Raw genomic sequence first — 16685 nt, forward strand, 5'->3', positions numbered from 1 at the left:
CCACATTCGTCTAAAGTGACTGAATTTCAGAATTTGAAGCATATTTCACAGTACCTCGCTAACTAACTGGGATTTCATGCTAAGCTGGAAGTGAAAGCTGTATATTGATAATTTAAGACAATCTAGTGAACATACAAGTGTCAGTACGACATTAAGGAAAAAAAAAAATATAAATATCCATGAGTGAAAAATTCAGTATCATAAGAAAATTTTCCAAGAGGCTTAAATTCAGATTTTTACCAGCAAAAAGCTAAACATGGAGCCTCCAGGGTCCTCTTATTTGCCTTAATGCATAAAGCAGGAGGGAAAGATAGCTGATTGAATCCTCAACTTAATTGGAAAAGACTGTAAAATCCTTTATTGCATTTGTTTACAGGAACTTGCTTTGCCATCTAACTGGGCTAAAAGCAATTTGTTTTCTCAGGACATGGACTTGAAGAGGCACTCCCTGCTAGGGATTTGTATCTGCAGCAATGTGGAGTTCCTGGGGGTTCCTTTTCCAGGGATTCTCCTGTACCTGCTGGCAAGAAAATTCCCACTGCAGCACAGGCCACAAGTGGGGAAATGACTGAATTTCTCTTTTCTAGGGGGTCACGTTACATTAACTGGCTGGGAGAAGCTTAATGATGGCACCTGGAAATTCAGAGTCATCCAGAGGTGAGGGAGGCCCTGCACATGTGCCTGGAGACTCTGGACATGACATTTCTGTCAGGAAAAAGCTCAGAGTGAGTGAGAGTCTCTCTGGAGCAGCTCCAAACAGGACACTCCTCTGCCCTCTCACCACAACATTACTTGCATTTCAACTTTTTTCTCAGCTGCTTAATAAACAAATTAAACAAATGTTAAAACAAATTTTAACTTATCCAGATACCAGTCACACATTGAAAACAAGCCCACACTGTGAAAGAAAAGAAAGTTTCTACTATATATAAAATGTATCTTGAATAAAGTATTTCAGGCCCACTGACCTTCACATACTGCCCAGCAAAGTCAGTCACTTCTGCTGTGAAGCAGCCTGATGCATCAACAGGACACACAGGCACAGAGTCCTTCTGAATGATATTAAAATCCATGCAGACTCTGTAATCATCCTGCAAAAGAGACAAGCAGCAAGCTGTAAGAATACAAAATACTGGCTAAGATACCCATCCCTCAAAACAGAAATGAAGTATTGAACAGAAAATGTGATGACTGGACAAGAATAGCAAAATACTCAGGCTTCACTAATCCCAAATACTTATGAGCAAGTCCTTTTTTACAGGACTGTAGTTTTAGTCATGCAGAAAAACAGAAAATTAAGATTTCTTCAGACTGTCCCCTAGTACAGGGGATATGTGGATGTGTTTCTCTGCACATCAGTGCATATACACACACACGTGTATTTTATGTGTCTGAGCACACACACACCCATGGAGTGAACAGCTTCAGGCAACCATTGCATGGCAAAGGAATCCAACCACTCCATCCTGAGCCTGGCTCTGCCCAGCTCTCCAGCCAACAGGGCTTGTTTCACAAAGCAGGTTGTTTTAATCAATCTAATTCTGGCATTTCACATAAGCAATCCCATTTTCTGAATGTCTTAACAATCCAAAGTCTTTAAACTGTATTTCTCAATCATTTTTGGCCCATAGGCAATGCTACTGACCAAGAACCACACATGGACAACATCATAGCTTTTTTTCCTGGCCAGTCTCCATTTAAATTTTTAATTTCCTGTAGCAGTAAGGGAAAAAAAATTAAAAAAAGAGTTGCTTCAGACTTTCCTGAACATGACTGAACAATAATGGCATCGGAGAAAAGATGAGAACAAAATCAGTAGGGGGTAGAAAAGTTGAGATTTTACCTTCCAGGCTGAAGGGACAGTAAATCTGTACCTTACCCAGTCACAGCAATGGCTGACAGGATACACTGCAGCTGTTTCACAGGAGCTGCACCTGAAGCACCCTCTGAGGCTGCCCAAGGACAGGGTGTAAATGCAATTTCACAGGGCAGTGCTCCACAGCTCCCTGAGCTCTCCTTCCCTGGCCCTGACCAACCCAGCTGAGCCAGGGCAGGGCTCCCATGTCCCTGTGGCCTCATCCAGCCCCTCCAGCTCTCCCCACTATCCCTGATGCTCCCACTCCCCCAAGCCAGACCTGCTGTGTTTTACAAGGATGAAATCCATCCACAGATGGGGAAGTTGGCTGCTTCATGGACCAAAGCCTTACACATAGAAATAACAAATCAACAAATCCCTGCAGCTCCAGCGCTCACAGCAGAGCACAGCCCTGTTGTCCTAGGGTGATGTTATGATGCTTGTATCCCCATTCCTGTGTGCTGTTCATGCTGGATATCATGTTCTGTGCCTTCAAGACTGGCTCTGAAGAGTGCAAGTTTTGTTTGGGTTTCTCATCAGGCACTCCCCCACGGCTGGTGGGACACACAGACAGGACAGTACATGGTGCTGCTTTTGCTTTGCTTTGCTCTTGCTTCTGCTTGCTCTTGCTTCTGCTCATTAGTTAGTTTAGCTAAACAGTCCAAATTTCTTCCTGGACTGTTTCTCCTTTCCTTTTTTGGACACACTTAAACCTGCTCTGGGCTGGGACCTGGGAACACCAAGAGTTTGCACCCTGTGGCTGCAGCAGCTGCCCCAGCACAGGAGGGACTGAGAACAGAGTGACCACCCCCAGGAGAGACTTTCTGAACTTGTCATCTTTGTCAGAGCAGTGACAGAGTGGTGTCACCCAGTATTGTTCATTTTGTGTGCTGGGGGTGCTGTGCCTGCTAAATAAACAGGTTCTTTCCACTTCTCTCTGAGGAATCCTTCCCAAACCCGTTGGGTTTGCTTTCTGGAGGGGCCCCCTTTGGACATTCTCTCCCAAACTTGCCCTAAACCAGGACACCTGTCCAGCAGCTGCAGAAAGCATCCCATAATTATTGGCCCTGCCCTTGTGACCCAGAAGAGCCTCTCCAACAGTGAGAACAGCTTCTGTCACACAACACTATTGCTCACATAAAAGCCAAGATCAACATCAGGTTTTTCCAGTGTAGGAGTTACAGTGGTCACTCCTGTACCTCAAAATCCCTCAGAAGATTACACACAGAAGTTGTAATATACAAAATTAATAAGTACAGCTCATTTGTGAGAAATCAAAAGCTTTTTTATGTGAACTTTTAACAAAAGAACAGAAACATGAAGTCAAACATTCACCTTCAGCACCTCTTAGCAAAAACAAACATCACTTTTGCCAAAAGTGTCAGGTACTGAAAAAAAAGTGCATCAGTAACAGATCTATGAAAGTTGTGTGTCACAGCCTGAGCAGGCACTAGCAGTATAGCAAATTAAAAATTTGTATGCAAATTCAAGGGTTACTAAAGCTTTTAAGTTGACTGCAGGTACATCTACATATGATGAAATGCCTGAGCAGCTGAATTTTAGTGTCATGTTAATCTGGAGGTACAATGAGTTTACAGCATTTTTAATACAGGTTTGTCTTGTTCTGTGAGCTTTAATTTTGATGTCTTTTGAACTGAAATAATAGAGTGCTCTGATATGGTGTGGCAGCTTGCATTTGGCAAAGGCATCACACAAGACAATGAAACTACATCTGGAACTTAATGGAAGTGAATTTTTACTTTCCATTTTTTGGAGAAGGATCCATTGCTGAGCTATCAGCAATACAGAACATGTATCAGTAAGTAGGATTATAAATAACTAAGTAAATAAAACCCTGACTTTCCAACTTTATTTATCAAATGGACTCATTTATATTGATGGGAAAGATCAGAGACAAATCTCAAGGCTTGCTGTGAAGGACTGTGCTTTATTTCTTCATCTCTGATCATCCTGGTGCAGTTATTCCTTTTCTATTCACCTCCACCTCAACAGGAAGGTGCAGAGGAGCACAACCCTGTCTGCTACCATGAACCATCTCCCTTCCTTCAGCTAAGCCTGTCTAAAGCCCAACAAGCAATACCAGCAGGATTCTACACAGAACCTGCTGTGTAATAATGAAATCCTGAGCTTACACCAGCACCTCTGGGAGCTTTTCTGAACAGAAATAATCCAGGGGCTTCAAAACTGAATTACATGCACCCCAAAAAGAAGGCAGCAGCTTTAAGTGCAACACACACTGTGCACTTTCCTTGTGAAGGCAGCACAGCCTTGACTCAGGTCCCTGCACCAAAAGTTATCAAACCTCTCCTTAGCTGATGACTGCAAGGTTTTCTTTGTGATGTCTGTGCACTTTTTCCTCACACAGTGTTTTATATATTTTTTTCTTTGTGAAGCATTTAACTGTTACTCTCAGGTTTTTTCCTAAGAAAAAATGTTTTACAAGTAATTGCTGATTTCCCAGGGGAGAGAGAGAGAAAAATATTTTTTCCTCTGTGTTTACAAAACTCAGTGGGCTTATTAAAAAAAAATCAAATAAAAGAGGGCAGATAATCCTTGCTCTAAGAGGCCAGTCAAGCTTTCCAACAAGCTGTTTCCAATAAATTTAACTGGACTGTGCAAATACACAATCCACTCTTAGGGATTGTGCGATTCTTTCCTGCCCAGGGAAAGCTTCTTCCAGAGCTCCTTCCCTCCATCTCCCACAGCAAGAGCTCCTGACTCTAAATCAACCCCCACCCCTCTGGAACATCCAGGATTCAGCTCCAGGGAGAGTCTGAGGAGCAGAAGTGGGACAGGATTTACCCTCCTGAGGACACTTGACCAGCCACCACCATTTTCTTCATTAACTGCTAACACAACCCACTCTAATTTTCTTTATTCAGAGCTATATTAAGCTGGAACATCTTTTCATATCAACCATCATCCTGACAAGGGAAACACCACCACAATGGATGTTCCCTTCAGCAAAATGCAGGGGAAAAAAGGATGGAAGAGGATGGGCTATTTCACATGAATACAAAGAGGCCTGTTGCTAATGCCAAGTTTCTCTGGAAATTATGACAGAGCTCATGGTCCAGGGATTGCTAATTGCTAGGCACTGCAAGTTTTTTGAGGGCATCTTTGGATAATGGCTGAAGACAGGACACTCTACAAAAAGGACAATGAGCCTGAACCAGTGCATTTAATTCAAGTGTCTAAAAACTGAAATGATTAAATCCATGACAAATTATTCCTCTTAGCTTTAAAAAAAAACAGACTGAGAGACAATAAAGACAGAAAAAAAAAAGAATGGAGTGCAACAAAATCCTTTCACACCAAAGGATAAAGTCTCAGGACAAAAGCAGTGAAAGCATTTTCTCATTCTCTAAAAGCCCAGTGAGTAATGAAATTGAAACACTGAGCAGAATTGCTGTTCCCAACCAAAATCATCACTTAGCAAAGCCAGTTTTCACTAGCAGTGCCACAGATCAGCCCTTCCCAAAGCTCCAGCTTCAGCCTCTGAGAAAAGCTGAGCTCAGTGACACCCAAAAGATCCAGTGGGGAGCTCAGCTCACACAACACAACCCAACCTCCAGAGGGGGACACAAAAACCTCCAGCCTAGCACAGGCACTAATGGAAGAGCTCATGAGAATACAAAGCTACATTATTTTCTTACACGTTTAAGCAGCAAATGGGAAGATGGTTGAACATCAATCACCCTGAGAGAGTCCCCAGGAGCTGGAAAGCCAAGCAATGTGTGCTGGCCAAAATTAACATTACAGATACACTACAGGGTAGTTGATACTTACAGCACCAAAATAGGGAGCCTGATGGACAACCCCTGTGCCTTCCTCCTCCTTCACATAACCATCCACCACCACAGTAAAAGCACCATTTTCTTTGCACTGTAACACAAAAATATCATTTTATATATATATTATATATATATATATGTATTTATATAGACATTTATATTTTAGAGATATTTATTTACACACATACAGCAAAACAGAGCTGTTCAGAACCTGGCAGAGCCACAAGCCACACAAAAGAGAAAAGAACTGCATCAAAAATCAGTGACATGGTAAAATGTGACATCCCTGACATGACTTAATGACTTCTCATAGCCCAGACACCTGTGTACTCCATTTAAAGAGTGTCAAGTGTGATTAAATCTCACACCTCTCCAGAAGGCCTCCAAGTCAATTTCTCTTCAAGCCACAGATCTTCACACAGTTCTGTGCTTAACAGACTGCAAATCAATACACTCCTGAACGTGGGGACACAGCCAAGAAAGGTACAAAAGCTTCCCTGCATTTTTTTATGTCCCCTATACTTCTGAATTAAATAAAAAGTTGGATTTTATAGTCACACATTTTCCTTATTTCCTCCAGAGAATAAGAACATGGTAAATGTTCTAAACAACTAAAAACAGAGAGAAGAGAAAATCCAGAAAAAATTTGCTAAGAAAAGATATGACAATTTTCAGTGTGTTCAGTATACAGATAATGAAAAATAAAGGGTTATTTACTATTCCTTAAAACAAAAATAGTAAAAAAAAAAAAAAAAATTACTGCAGTCACAGCTGAACCAAATATGTTAGAAAATATTAAGTTTGGCTTGTTCTGAAGGGAGCTATTTTGAGATAAGATCTCCATTGTAAATAAAAAATTGTAGATGCCCCCATCTGCTCCTTTCAAGCACAGCAGGACTCACAAAATGTATCCATTCCAACCCTCAGATGCACAGTGCAATATTCCAGATTCAGCTGTGTTTGACTTTCCTCTAGAAATATCAGAGATTGCTCCCTGCAGAGGTTTTCCCACCTTTGCTGACTCCTGCACATCTTTAGGAACAGGAAGTGTCTCAAATGGCCAAATCCCTCACAGGAGGTCCCAGCTGTCTGGCCAGCAGTGCTGCACCTCTCCTCTTTGAAAAATGTCACCAGTTTTTAATCAGATTTTTTTTTTTAATTAGAAAAATTCTCTAGGCACTCTCCTGTTGCTACATATTCGTTTATCATGTATGATGCCAGAGCTAATGCAGCTGAAAAGCTGCATCCAGATAAATCTGATACATCAGTAGGGTTTTAGGAAAGGATTTTAACTCTTCAGTGGGAAACATGACATGACTGTCATTGTTATCCAAGTCATTCCCTTGTGAAGAAAAGCTGGACTTAGGAGGTAGACAACAATCACCAGATGAGAAAATGAGAGAATATTGGTTAATATGCACTTGTTGATATGTATTGAAGTGTCTCTGCAATCTGAAATCAAACTTCTATTTATCAACCACTGTTTACTCTGAGTATATTTAAAACTTAAAGGAAAAAATTAGAGAAAAAAGTCAACTCTGTTTTTCAAACTTTCACTATTTAATACAATCTGGAGTTTGTTATTAGAACCCAAGATCTTTTTATAATATAATCAAGGACTACTCAGAATTAGTTTTATTTTTGTCTTTATATTCTGTATCAAACACCAAACTGGTTCATCTTACCTGAATAAAATATTCAAAGAGTGGCTTGTATTTCTTGCCTTTAAGAACAATACCAGGAAACCTGAAGAGAAAGATTTACAAGAATATAAATGAACAACTTGAAAACTGGGTTTTTTTCTATTTGCTTCTTCACCTCCCTGACAGAATTTGATTTCAGAAGAGAAAAATAATTTCCTTAAGTTTACTTCCCACCTGTGTGGTAACTTGGAGAAAAACCAATGTCTTTTATGCATCTCTGCTACCAGTCAACTACTTGTACCTGATGGGCTTCAATCAAACAATCAATATCAATTAATAAAGGAATTAAGCATTAATGACAAGCTCCTTATGGTAAAGCCAGGCAAGAATCTTCTGGATAAAACACAAGAATCATAACAACAAAGCCCTAAAGCTCAGCATGTCCAAGAGCACTAAATAATGACCCAAAACACCTGAAGTTTTACATACAGAAGACAGTGACACAGGTATTGCAGCCTGTGAGGCTCAGCTATCTCATTCCAAACTGGGCATCCAGCCTCTCCCCAGGCATCCCAGGGGATGATCCCACCCAGACAGGGCTGCCTGGGGAGCAGCTGAACCAGACAAGGCACAGGGGCAGGGATGGAGCCTCTGACAGCAGCTGACAAAGGCAGGGCTCAGGTTGGGATTTGCAGCTCACAACTCCCCTGAAAGTGCTTAAATTGCCCAACTTCAGGGGGAAAATCCAGTTAAAACTTAACTTAATCTAATAGATGGGCTGGCTCTCTGACTGTGTCCCAGCTGTGGTCTCTCCCTGCTCTGGCCTTGATCTACAACTTCCAAACAATGGTCAAACCATAAAACACTGGACTCCTTCAAAGTGGGCGACTTGCCCAAGCTGTTTTTCCCCTGCACAGGAAGGACCTGCAGCAGCATTTACTGCCAAGTTCAAGAAAACAAGCCCACACAGGAAAGGAAAGTAGTCTAGCTTACAAAAATATTCATGTATCTTTTCTAATTGGTTTCCATGCTTTGTCTTCTTCCTTGCTATAGATACACTCAAAAATCAATTGTTATTTCTTCTATTAATTTCTTCTATTAACTCAGCTTTGCTTGCAGGCCAGCTGTCAAGCCCCTCCATACTCAGCTCAGCACACACAATATCCTCTAGGAATAGGGGAGATTTCTATTTTAAGCCTCAGCTTTGCAGATGGTTTATATGTTTTTATATTACAAACAGCCTTAGGAATGTTTGAGGTGCTTAATCAGGATCAGATGAGAGAGAAGCATCCCAGTGCTCAGCCACACAGATGTGGGAATGCTCAGATACAGAATGTGAAGCACCAGAATTGGCTTAAGAAAAAAAAAAAAAGTAGTTATATTCTTTTTTAACACAAGTCAGAGAAAGGTAAAGGCTGTGGATCACATTCCTGATTTTCATTTTGGGATCTGAAATGCTTTGTTTGTCAAAGTCCTGAACTTCAGGTTGAAAATTTATACAATGGTGCCTTCTTGTGACCTAAGTTATAGCAGTAAGATTTGTTTAAAATCACTTCAGCAATCCTTCACTCTCAGGAGATCAGAAATCTCTGGTTTGGATTCTTTAGAATCCAAAAAGAGACAAGCAGGAAAAACAGTGTGAAGAAATTAAATGCTTTTAATTAAAAGCATTAAATTAAAAGCATTAAAAATTAAATTCCAAAGGACTGGAATCTAACACAAGGGGAGGGAAATGCTCAAAAACCACATCCTACCCCTGCTAAATAAAACAGGGTATTTTGGTATTACCCCAATGCCAAAACTGGGGTAATACACCCAGACACACTCATGAGGTTCAGGGGACTTCAGACACTGACCATTCCCTGACCTCAGCCTGATCCTGCTGTAGATTTTGTTCCATCAACTTCTCCCCCAAGGCCCTGACTGCTTGAGAATGTAAAAGTGAGATAAAGGAAGAAAAAAGTTAAGAGCAGAAGTGGTGAAGTTCATTTCTGTGAATTTAGATACTTTTAGATCTACATCTTTCACAGATCCATTCAACTACCAGCTACCTTTTAATTGTCTCACATTTGGGAAAATTAATTTTTACATATCATCAGAAAAACTGGAGCATGACCAAAACCAGAAAAGATATCAGCTTGAGAAGAGACCACAGCACTAATACAAAAAGAATGAAAATATACTGCTCTGCAAAGAGATTTGCTAGCAGCCTTATAGACAGGCAGAGGTTAAAAAAAAAGGGAAATTTAAAAAATAATCAGAGATTGGAGGGAGTGAGTGGTGATGTTAGAAATACCATTAGTCAGGGACATAAATTCAACACCTGAAATGTGCATGGCTGCCTTAAAGAGCAGGCTCTTCCAATTTCTGATGAAGACACCACATCAAAAGAAGGCCAAAATGTTCTGTGCACTCCTGATATAGAATGACTGCAGTCACACTGAAGTTAAATTTGTAGTACTGCATTAAAAGAAGAATTTGGAAATAAAAGACAACAGATGAACAAATTTAATAGATGAGCTAACTTGCTTTGTTTTTAAGCCTAAAGCAGCTGTATTTAAAAATACTTAAGAACATAAAATGGTTTTGATAGAAGTTTTTAGACCCTCTGAACAGATGTCAAGATCAGAAAGGAACAGAGTATCCGTATTTCCCAAGAGAACTGATGGACCTAAAAACCACTGAGACAGGTCTAACAACCTGATTCAACTTCAGGTGATGGACAGTCTTTAGTAAGAGAAGTGCTAAAGAGCATACAATGTGGATTTGTCAACAACAAGCCACACAAAGCCAAACTTTCTGGGGCAGAATTGCCAGCTTAGATAGCAAGCAAGCAGATCAAATTTAGGTCTTAATATTAGTGAGAGTTTTGATACTTTATCATTCCAACGCCCACAAATACTGGAACTGGAGGATACACCAGCACTTCAAGAGAAAGCTGTTGTTAATTCAGTATCAGAGCAAAAGAAAATTCCCAGTGGTGGCCTGGCAGGGCCATCCTGGCACTGACACTGCTCAGTGGCTCCACTGATGACTCAGAGGGGAGGGAAAAACTCCAGAGATCAGAAGTTCAGCCAAGCCTGAAGAATGAGAGCACTGAACATCATCTTTAGAAACTGAACACCAGCTTAAATTGGTACAGACCAAGTGACAGATTAGGAGCATTCTCATAGAGGGGGGAAGGGCAGAAATCAATGCAGGAATCTAAAATAATTCAACTGTCACAGTATGAGCCATCAGAACAGGAAACATCTGAAACATTCCAGCTCTGTATTTCCCTAATTTAATGAGTACATGCAACTGCTTAGCTGAAATATCATCTATTTTTTCAATTTACAGCTTTCAAATGCTTGATAAAAAGACTAAAACAGAAATAACTGATGTCAGTGAAGAAGGGGTGTTATTCTCAAAACCATTTCCAGTCTCTATTTTTTTTATTGTGATTATGTGGGGCTTTATAGGGTTTTCTGGTTTGTTTGAATAAGGTGAACAAACAAGTGTTTGTTGTAGTTGACCTCTTTAACAGGCTGCTGGTTTATACAAAACGTTTAAGAGAAGCCAAGACAGACATTTTGTCTAAAAGAGCTACAGAATTGAATACCTGCACCCCCTGCCCAGACTGACTTCTTAAAGAATTCCTCTTTTTCCACCTAATCAAGATGAGTAAGCACCCTGCAGAAAGCAACGACTGCCACTAATTAGAGAAGTTAATATTGATTTGCTAAAAACAATGGGATTGCTTTGCCCATTTCCCTTTCAATCTTTACATCATGTGTAGAAGGAGGCATCTGGACCACACCTCCAGCATTTTCTCAAGCTTTTACCTTTATGTAAACACAAAGGAGAAGGGTGGACTATGGAACCTTTATTCCCCACTACAATACAGGAACCCAATGAAACTTTTTTTCTATTTGTAGCTTCACATACAAGACCAATTTGTTCCAGCAAATTTCAATTCCTTTTATAGATTTTTGCAATATAAACACAGATGCAGGGAAATCCATCTTCCCAAAAACATTTACCTTCTGATCTAGAAAAACACTGAAAGCTAGCAATATAATAATTTATGTACTTGCCTGTCAAGTATCTGATATTCACTGTCAGATTTGTACAGTGCCACCAGCCTGGACTCCATCAAAATGTAAATCTTCCCTGTGGATTTATCTAGAATATAAAATAAAACAGGAGTTTCACAAATCTCAGTTTAATCCCCTCATTTGCACCATTATGAAACCTTTCAATATATGCAAGATATTTTAACAATAAAACTGCCCAGAATAATCCTTTGCTACTTTCCAGCTACTTTTTCCCCATACAGCCAGTTAAGGAACACTTTCCAAAGGCTAAGTTTAAACAGAAACCACAGGATAAAGCCCAGGCCACTGATTTTCAGTGTGTTTTGTTGTTGCAGAGGCAGAAATACCTTGTCTATTATTGCTGAGTCAAATAAAAAAAGCAATTGAGAAGTTTCAGTAAATTGTAACTGAAACAGAGGGAAATGACTGGAAGATGAACAATGACTACACAAAATCAATATTATTAAGTTGTAAGGTAATGATTGCACTTCATGCAGCCTTCCTGAGATTTGCTATTTCAATCTCATGCTTGGATTTCTTTATAAAAGAAGTATATACCAACAAAGGAAGTTAACATCAAAAATGAGTGAAATGTTATGAAGAAAACTCATTTTCTATCCCAAACCATCCTGATTTCCTAACTGCAATGAGAAATTTTATTCAGGTTGCTACCCTGTCCCACAGCAGTGAGCCAGAGACATCCAAACCCAACTCAGGGCCTCAGGAAAGTGAGGCTATTATTTCTGAAAATACCCAGTATTTCTTTGTAAGATGATCAAATTTATGTTCAAACTTTTCAAAACTGAAACACACTTAGTTCTCTTCAAAGAAAGAAAACCCAAACAGGTGGAGTTCACTGCAGAGGCCTGCACAACCTCATGTTTAAGACACAACAGATTCATGAGGTTCTGTTGAAACTGGAAATTCCTACTCACTATTTTACTTTATTAAAAAAAGGGGAGAGGTGTTTGTACATGAAGGTATAATTAAAGACTACAAACACACACACCTTTTTTTATTGTTCTTTATTTCACCTATCAGTATTTTGTAAGGAATAGTCCTCTCAATTCATGTTAAATAACAAGAGCAGAGCAGCTGGAAATCATCAGCCACATCCAAAGTGAATCTCATCCTCCACACTATCACTGCTTCAACCCCAGAAAAGTTCTGTGAATTTCACATAAACCAGACTAAAATACAACCCATAAATACATATCCACAGGCACTGAAGGAAGGGGTGTTGCACACTTGCCTCTGAGTTTTACATACTGCAGTTCTGGGTTAACACAGAGGGCCAGGTTGCTGGGCAAGGTCCAGGGAGTCGTGGTCCAGGCAACAAGGGAAACACTTGGATCTTCCTCCAGAGGGAAGCTCACGGTCACTGAGGGATCCTGAACATCCTGAAAAACAATTTCACATGCCATGTTCATCTGCCATGGAAAAGGTGCAGTGGCAGCATTAAAGTCAGGAGAGAGCACCAGTCACTGAGCTCCTCATTACACCAGTGCAGTCTGCCAGTCCAACCAGGCCACAGGGTTAAAATCCCCATTAGCAGGGAGATTTGGGGGATTTGCTGCCAAAACACCAAAGAAAGACAAGTGCAGTTCCTATAGGCACCTCTTATAACCCCATTTTCAAAGTTTAGAACCAATCTCAAGGGTCAGGAAAATGAGCAGTTTATCAGATACTGCTAAATAAAGCCTTTTCCACATTTTCTTCTGCAGCCAGGGACAGCCATCACATAAAATGATTCATCTCTAATTAAGAAGTTGCTGTTAACAAGGGGGAAAAAACATTTGGGGTACTTAAAAACAAGAGTACGTCAATATTTAATTGTAAAAAACCTTTATACAGGGAAGAAGACCTTTGTCAGCTACCCTGTAAAACTTCACCTTCAAATGAGTCCTAAAAATCCTCTGAAAAGAAGTTTTTCTTTCAGCCAACTACAACCCTATTCAGTCACTTCACATTTCACATATGATGAAAAGCTGCTTGTAAAAACGAGTCTAGGCCTGCAAATGTGAAATTTTCCCTCTGAAATTCCACGTGCCAGCTCAGAGGGTGCCATGCACAGCGACCCTCAGCCCTAAAATAAGTCCTGTGGCCACGGCTCTGCTTTCCACCCAGCATCATGGAACACTTAATGGCATCATGGGACAGGCAGCTATTTATGTCTGAGCTGAGGGCTGCTCCAGAGGGAATTTTCTGTGAACATCTGGTGCAGTCAACAGTAAAACACAAACATTACATAAGCCATGGCCCAGGCTCAATAGCAGGCAGAGATGGAGCCCTCGGTTCGGGCGGTACCGAGTGCGAGGCAGCGCCGCAGGCTCCTCACTGAGCTCACCAAGGAGATAAAAACAACTGGCAAAGCCTGAAAATACCATCCAGGCTGGCAGGTAATGCGTTGTGTAGTGGTTTAGCTGTTAAAATTTCACCTGCAGACACCATTTCCTCAGTTTAATGCAGTACCAGCTGCTGGCATTGATAACCCAGGTGTGCCTGGGACACCCAGCTCTGGTTCAGAAGGTGCTTCTTGTGCTCCTGATGTGTGTCCCAGCTCTCAGAGGATCCACAAACAGCAGCCAAAGGCTGCTTCCCACTGTGAGAAAGGCAACAGCTGCCTCACACCCAGAAATGACTGTGCTCACCAACAACAAATCCTGTCAGCTCACAGACCCACCACTCCCAAACACCATTTGTGGCAGATGAGAAAGGTAATTTCTGCACGGCGTGGCAGAGCAGCATCCTACCCACACACACCTCTGGTTCTAGAGTAGGAAACAGCATCTAAATATTTCATTAAGACTCCAGAAGAGAAAAGAGCTTCAAGCTTTATGGGAAAAGAGAACATAGATACACACACATACAAACCCTCCAAAATAGTCTTTTTTTCTAAAGAAATCTCATTTATCTGAGCCTGTGTGAAATGGCAGCCAATAAGGGCAAGAAAAATAATTATTTCAGTTGTCAGACAGTCACAAAGATCTCTTTGCAAATCTCTCTTTCATAAATCACAAACCATTTTTTCTTCAGTATAAATACCCTTCAGCAACACTGAAAGCTCTGGTATCTCTCTGGTATCTGTGGGCTGCATTGTACTCCAAGTCTATTTAAACATTTGTTTTAAAACCACTATTTTTGGCCAGAAAACTGGCCTCTTTTAGGCAAGATATAGAGACCAGATGTACAATCTGTGCTAGCTCTCTGCTCTCACAATGCAAGTGGAAGATTTACAATGTAAGGATGTGGAGGCCTGGGTCAGGATTGGAGGGGATACAAAACCTCTATCTAAAAACTAATGTGGAATTTGGCAAATTGGGACACAAGTTCTGCCCTCACATACATGAACATGAGTTTGTTGTGAGAAGCTGCACTTGCTTCATCTTGCCACATATTTTTAAAGAAACATTTTATAAACCACAGTAAATCCTGCATTATATTGGGTCAAACATTTTCTGGTGTTTCCCAATGTAAATTAATGATTCTTAGAAGAACCATTATCCTACAGCTCAGAGTCTCTGACATTCCTTACAAAGCTGCTCACGGAAGATTCAAACCCTGCCAAAGGCCCTCTTCTTTTCAGATGTGCACAGACAGGGACACCTGCAGCTCTCCTCTGAAAATTCACCACTGCAATAAAGCCTTGAGAGCACAGAGAGGGAGGAGTTTACCACAACAAAAAAAATGTGCACTTTAAATATCGGTAAGTAGTAACCAAGGAAGAAGTCTAAGGTCAAGTAATCCAAACAAATACAGCAAAATATGATCAAAATTAACCTATTTACCTAGATTTTACCACCCATTCGGAGTGTCATGACATGTTTAGGTGCCACCAAGTGAAAAGTACTAAAGCTTTTCAAGTTCAAACCTAAGGAAATAGAGAAATCTGATTGCAGCTTACCTTGTAGTTCTGATGGGACTCAAAGTTGGACAGGGGGGTGTTGCATGCAGTAGAAAAAGGCATGACCTTAACCCCTCTATACACCAGGCCTTTGTCATAGAGCTGCTTGAAAACCCACCTGGAAGTACACAAGGAACAAGGAATGACTTGGTGTTTCCCATTTAGTCAATAAACTGTAAAATGGCATTTCTGCTCTAGCTGGAGTTTCTTTCTGAGTAACTCCTTTTTTAAAAAAATCCACCATAAACTTAAGACAGTATTTGCAAGTCAAAAGGCAGAGAGATAACTGATGGCAACTGCATTTCTGGCAGATTTTAGCTTTGGCTGGTACTAGCAGCTTGGTATTCCATGCACTGGCTGCACAGCACAGAGATTCACCACAATATGGATTTGTGTTCCATCTAAATCCCTTCTCACATTTCCTGAATACAAAAATCACCTGAAATTTGAACAAGGCTGAAATCAGTCATAACTTAGAGAAGAGCTGTAGTGACATGGCTGCTCACCTCTCACATGATCTTCATTTTCTGCTGCAGCATCCAGTGCTACAGCAGAGACTCAGATATAAATCAGAGTCACCTGCAACCCAGCCCAAGTAAATCCTGATCATCTGAGAGCATTTTCACAGCAGGCCAAGGTTAACCATGAACTCAGTGCTGCAATTTAACTTTCTACTTTGAACTCAGATCCTCACCAAGACCTCAGTCTCACACCAAGGTCTAACTCTGCTTAGGAAATCATCACTTCAGCCTGGAGCATAGCTGGAGCCTTATGTTTTCTTGAAATAATCAAGACAGCACGTAATATTGCAAGTGACAAATTGACTCAATGCTCAAGGTTAATGGAAGTTGGAAGAGAAACTCCTCACACAACAACTCAAGGTGTCCATGTGATGGAGAAACCCTGAATGCTCCAGGGTTTCCTCAAGGATCATCAACATTTATCAGCTTCTCCCATCTTGCTGACTTGCACACTCAGTGGCACAGCCTGCAGGCTGTAAGGCAGGAGAGGCCAAGCCTTAAATAATCCTGCCAGCTTCAACTCACAAATCAGAGCTGCTGCAGAGCCTCCTCGTTTTGAATTTCACAGCAAAACTGTTAAACTCTGCTGACTTTAAAAGCTCCTTTATTCAAACTATGTTTTCAAACCATCCTGATCCCTTTTCTGGGTCCCTTTGCAGATAAATAGCTCATTGCTAAGCAACCAACCCAGTCCTGGCAAGCAGCACTTCTTTCTGCAGGCTGTCATTTTGAGCTTGAGAATCTGGACCTGTATTTCAGTCAGTGTCTTGTCCTCTATGCTTGAAATTATCATCTTCAACAAAAAACACAAGTAGACTATTGCACTGATTTTATCTGTGGCTCAAAATAAGAGTATCAAAAGACATGCTCT

The 16685-nt window shown here is 40.7% G+C and overlaps 1 protein-coding gene across 3 annotated transcripts in view; it reads right to left on the reverse strand.

Moving 5' to 3' along the window:
- Positions 1–16685, reverse strand: part of IARS1 (isoleucyl-tRNA synthetase 1) — a 93911-nt gene that overhangs the window by 61897 nt on the left and 15329 nt on the right. For all 3 annotated transcript variants that reach the window (XM_054516041.1, XM_036390959.2, XM_036390960.2), the window contains exons 7-12: positions 15294–15411; positions 12642–12789; positions 11390–11477; positions 7356–7416; positions 5666–5761; positions 969–1091 (exon numbers count right to left, since the gene is read on the reverse strand). In XM_054516041.1, the coding sequence (XP_054372016.1) occupies positions 969–1091; positions 5666–5761; positions 7356–7416; positions 11390–11477; positions 12642–12789; positions 15294–15411 (634 nt within the window). The remainder of the gene's footprint in view (positions 1–968; positions 1092–5665; positions 5762–7355; positions 7417–11389; positions 11478–12641; positions 12790–15293; positions 15412–16685) is intronic.

This window comes from Molothrus ater, chromosome 11, assembly GCF_012460135.2.
Source record: "Molothrus ater isolate BHLD 08-10-18 breed brown headed cowbird chromosome 11, BPBGC_Mater_1.1, whole genome shotgun sequence".
In the NCBI taxonomy this organism is placed as follows: Eukaryota; Metazoa; Chordata; class Aves; order Passeriformes; family Icteridae; genus Molothrus; species Molothrus ater.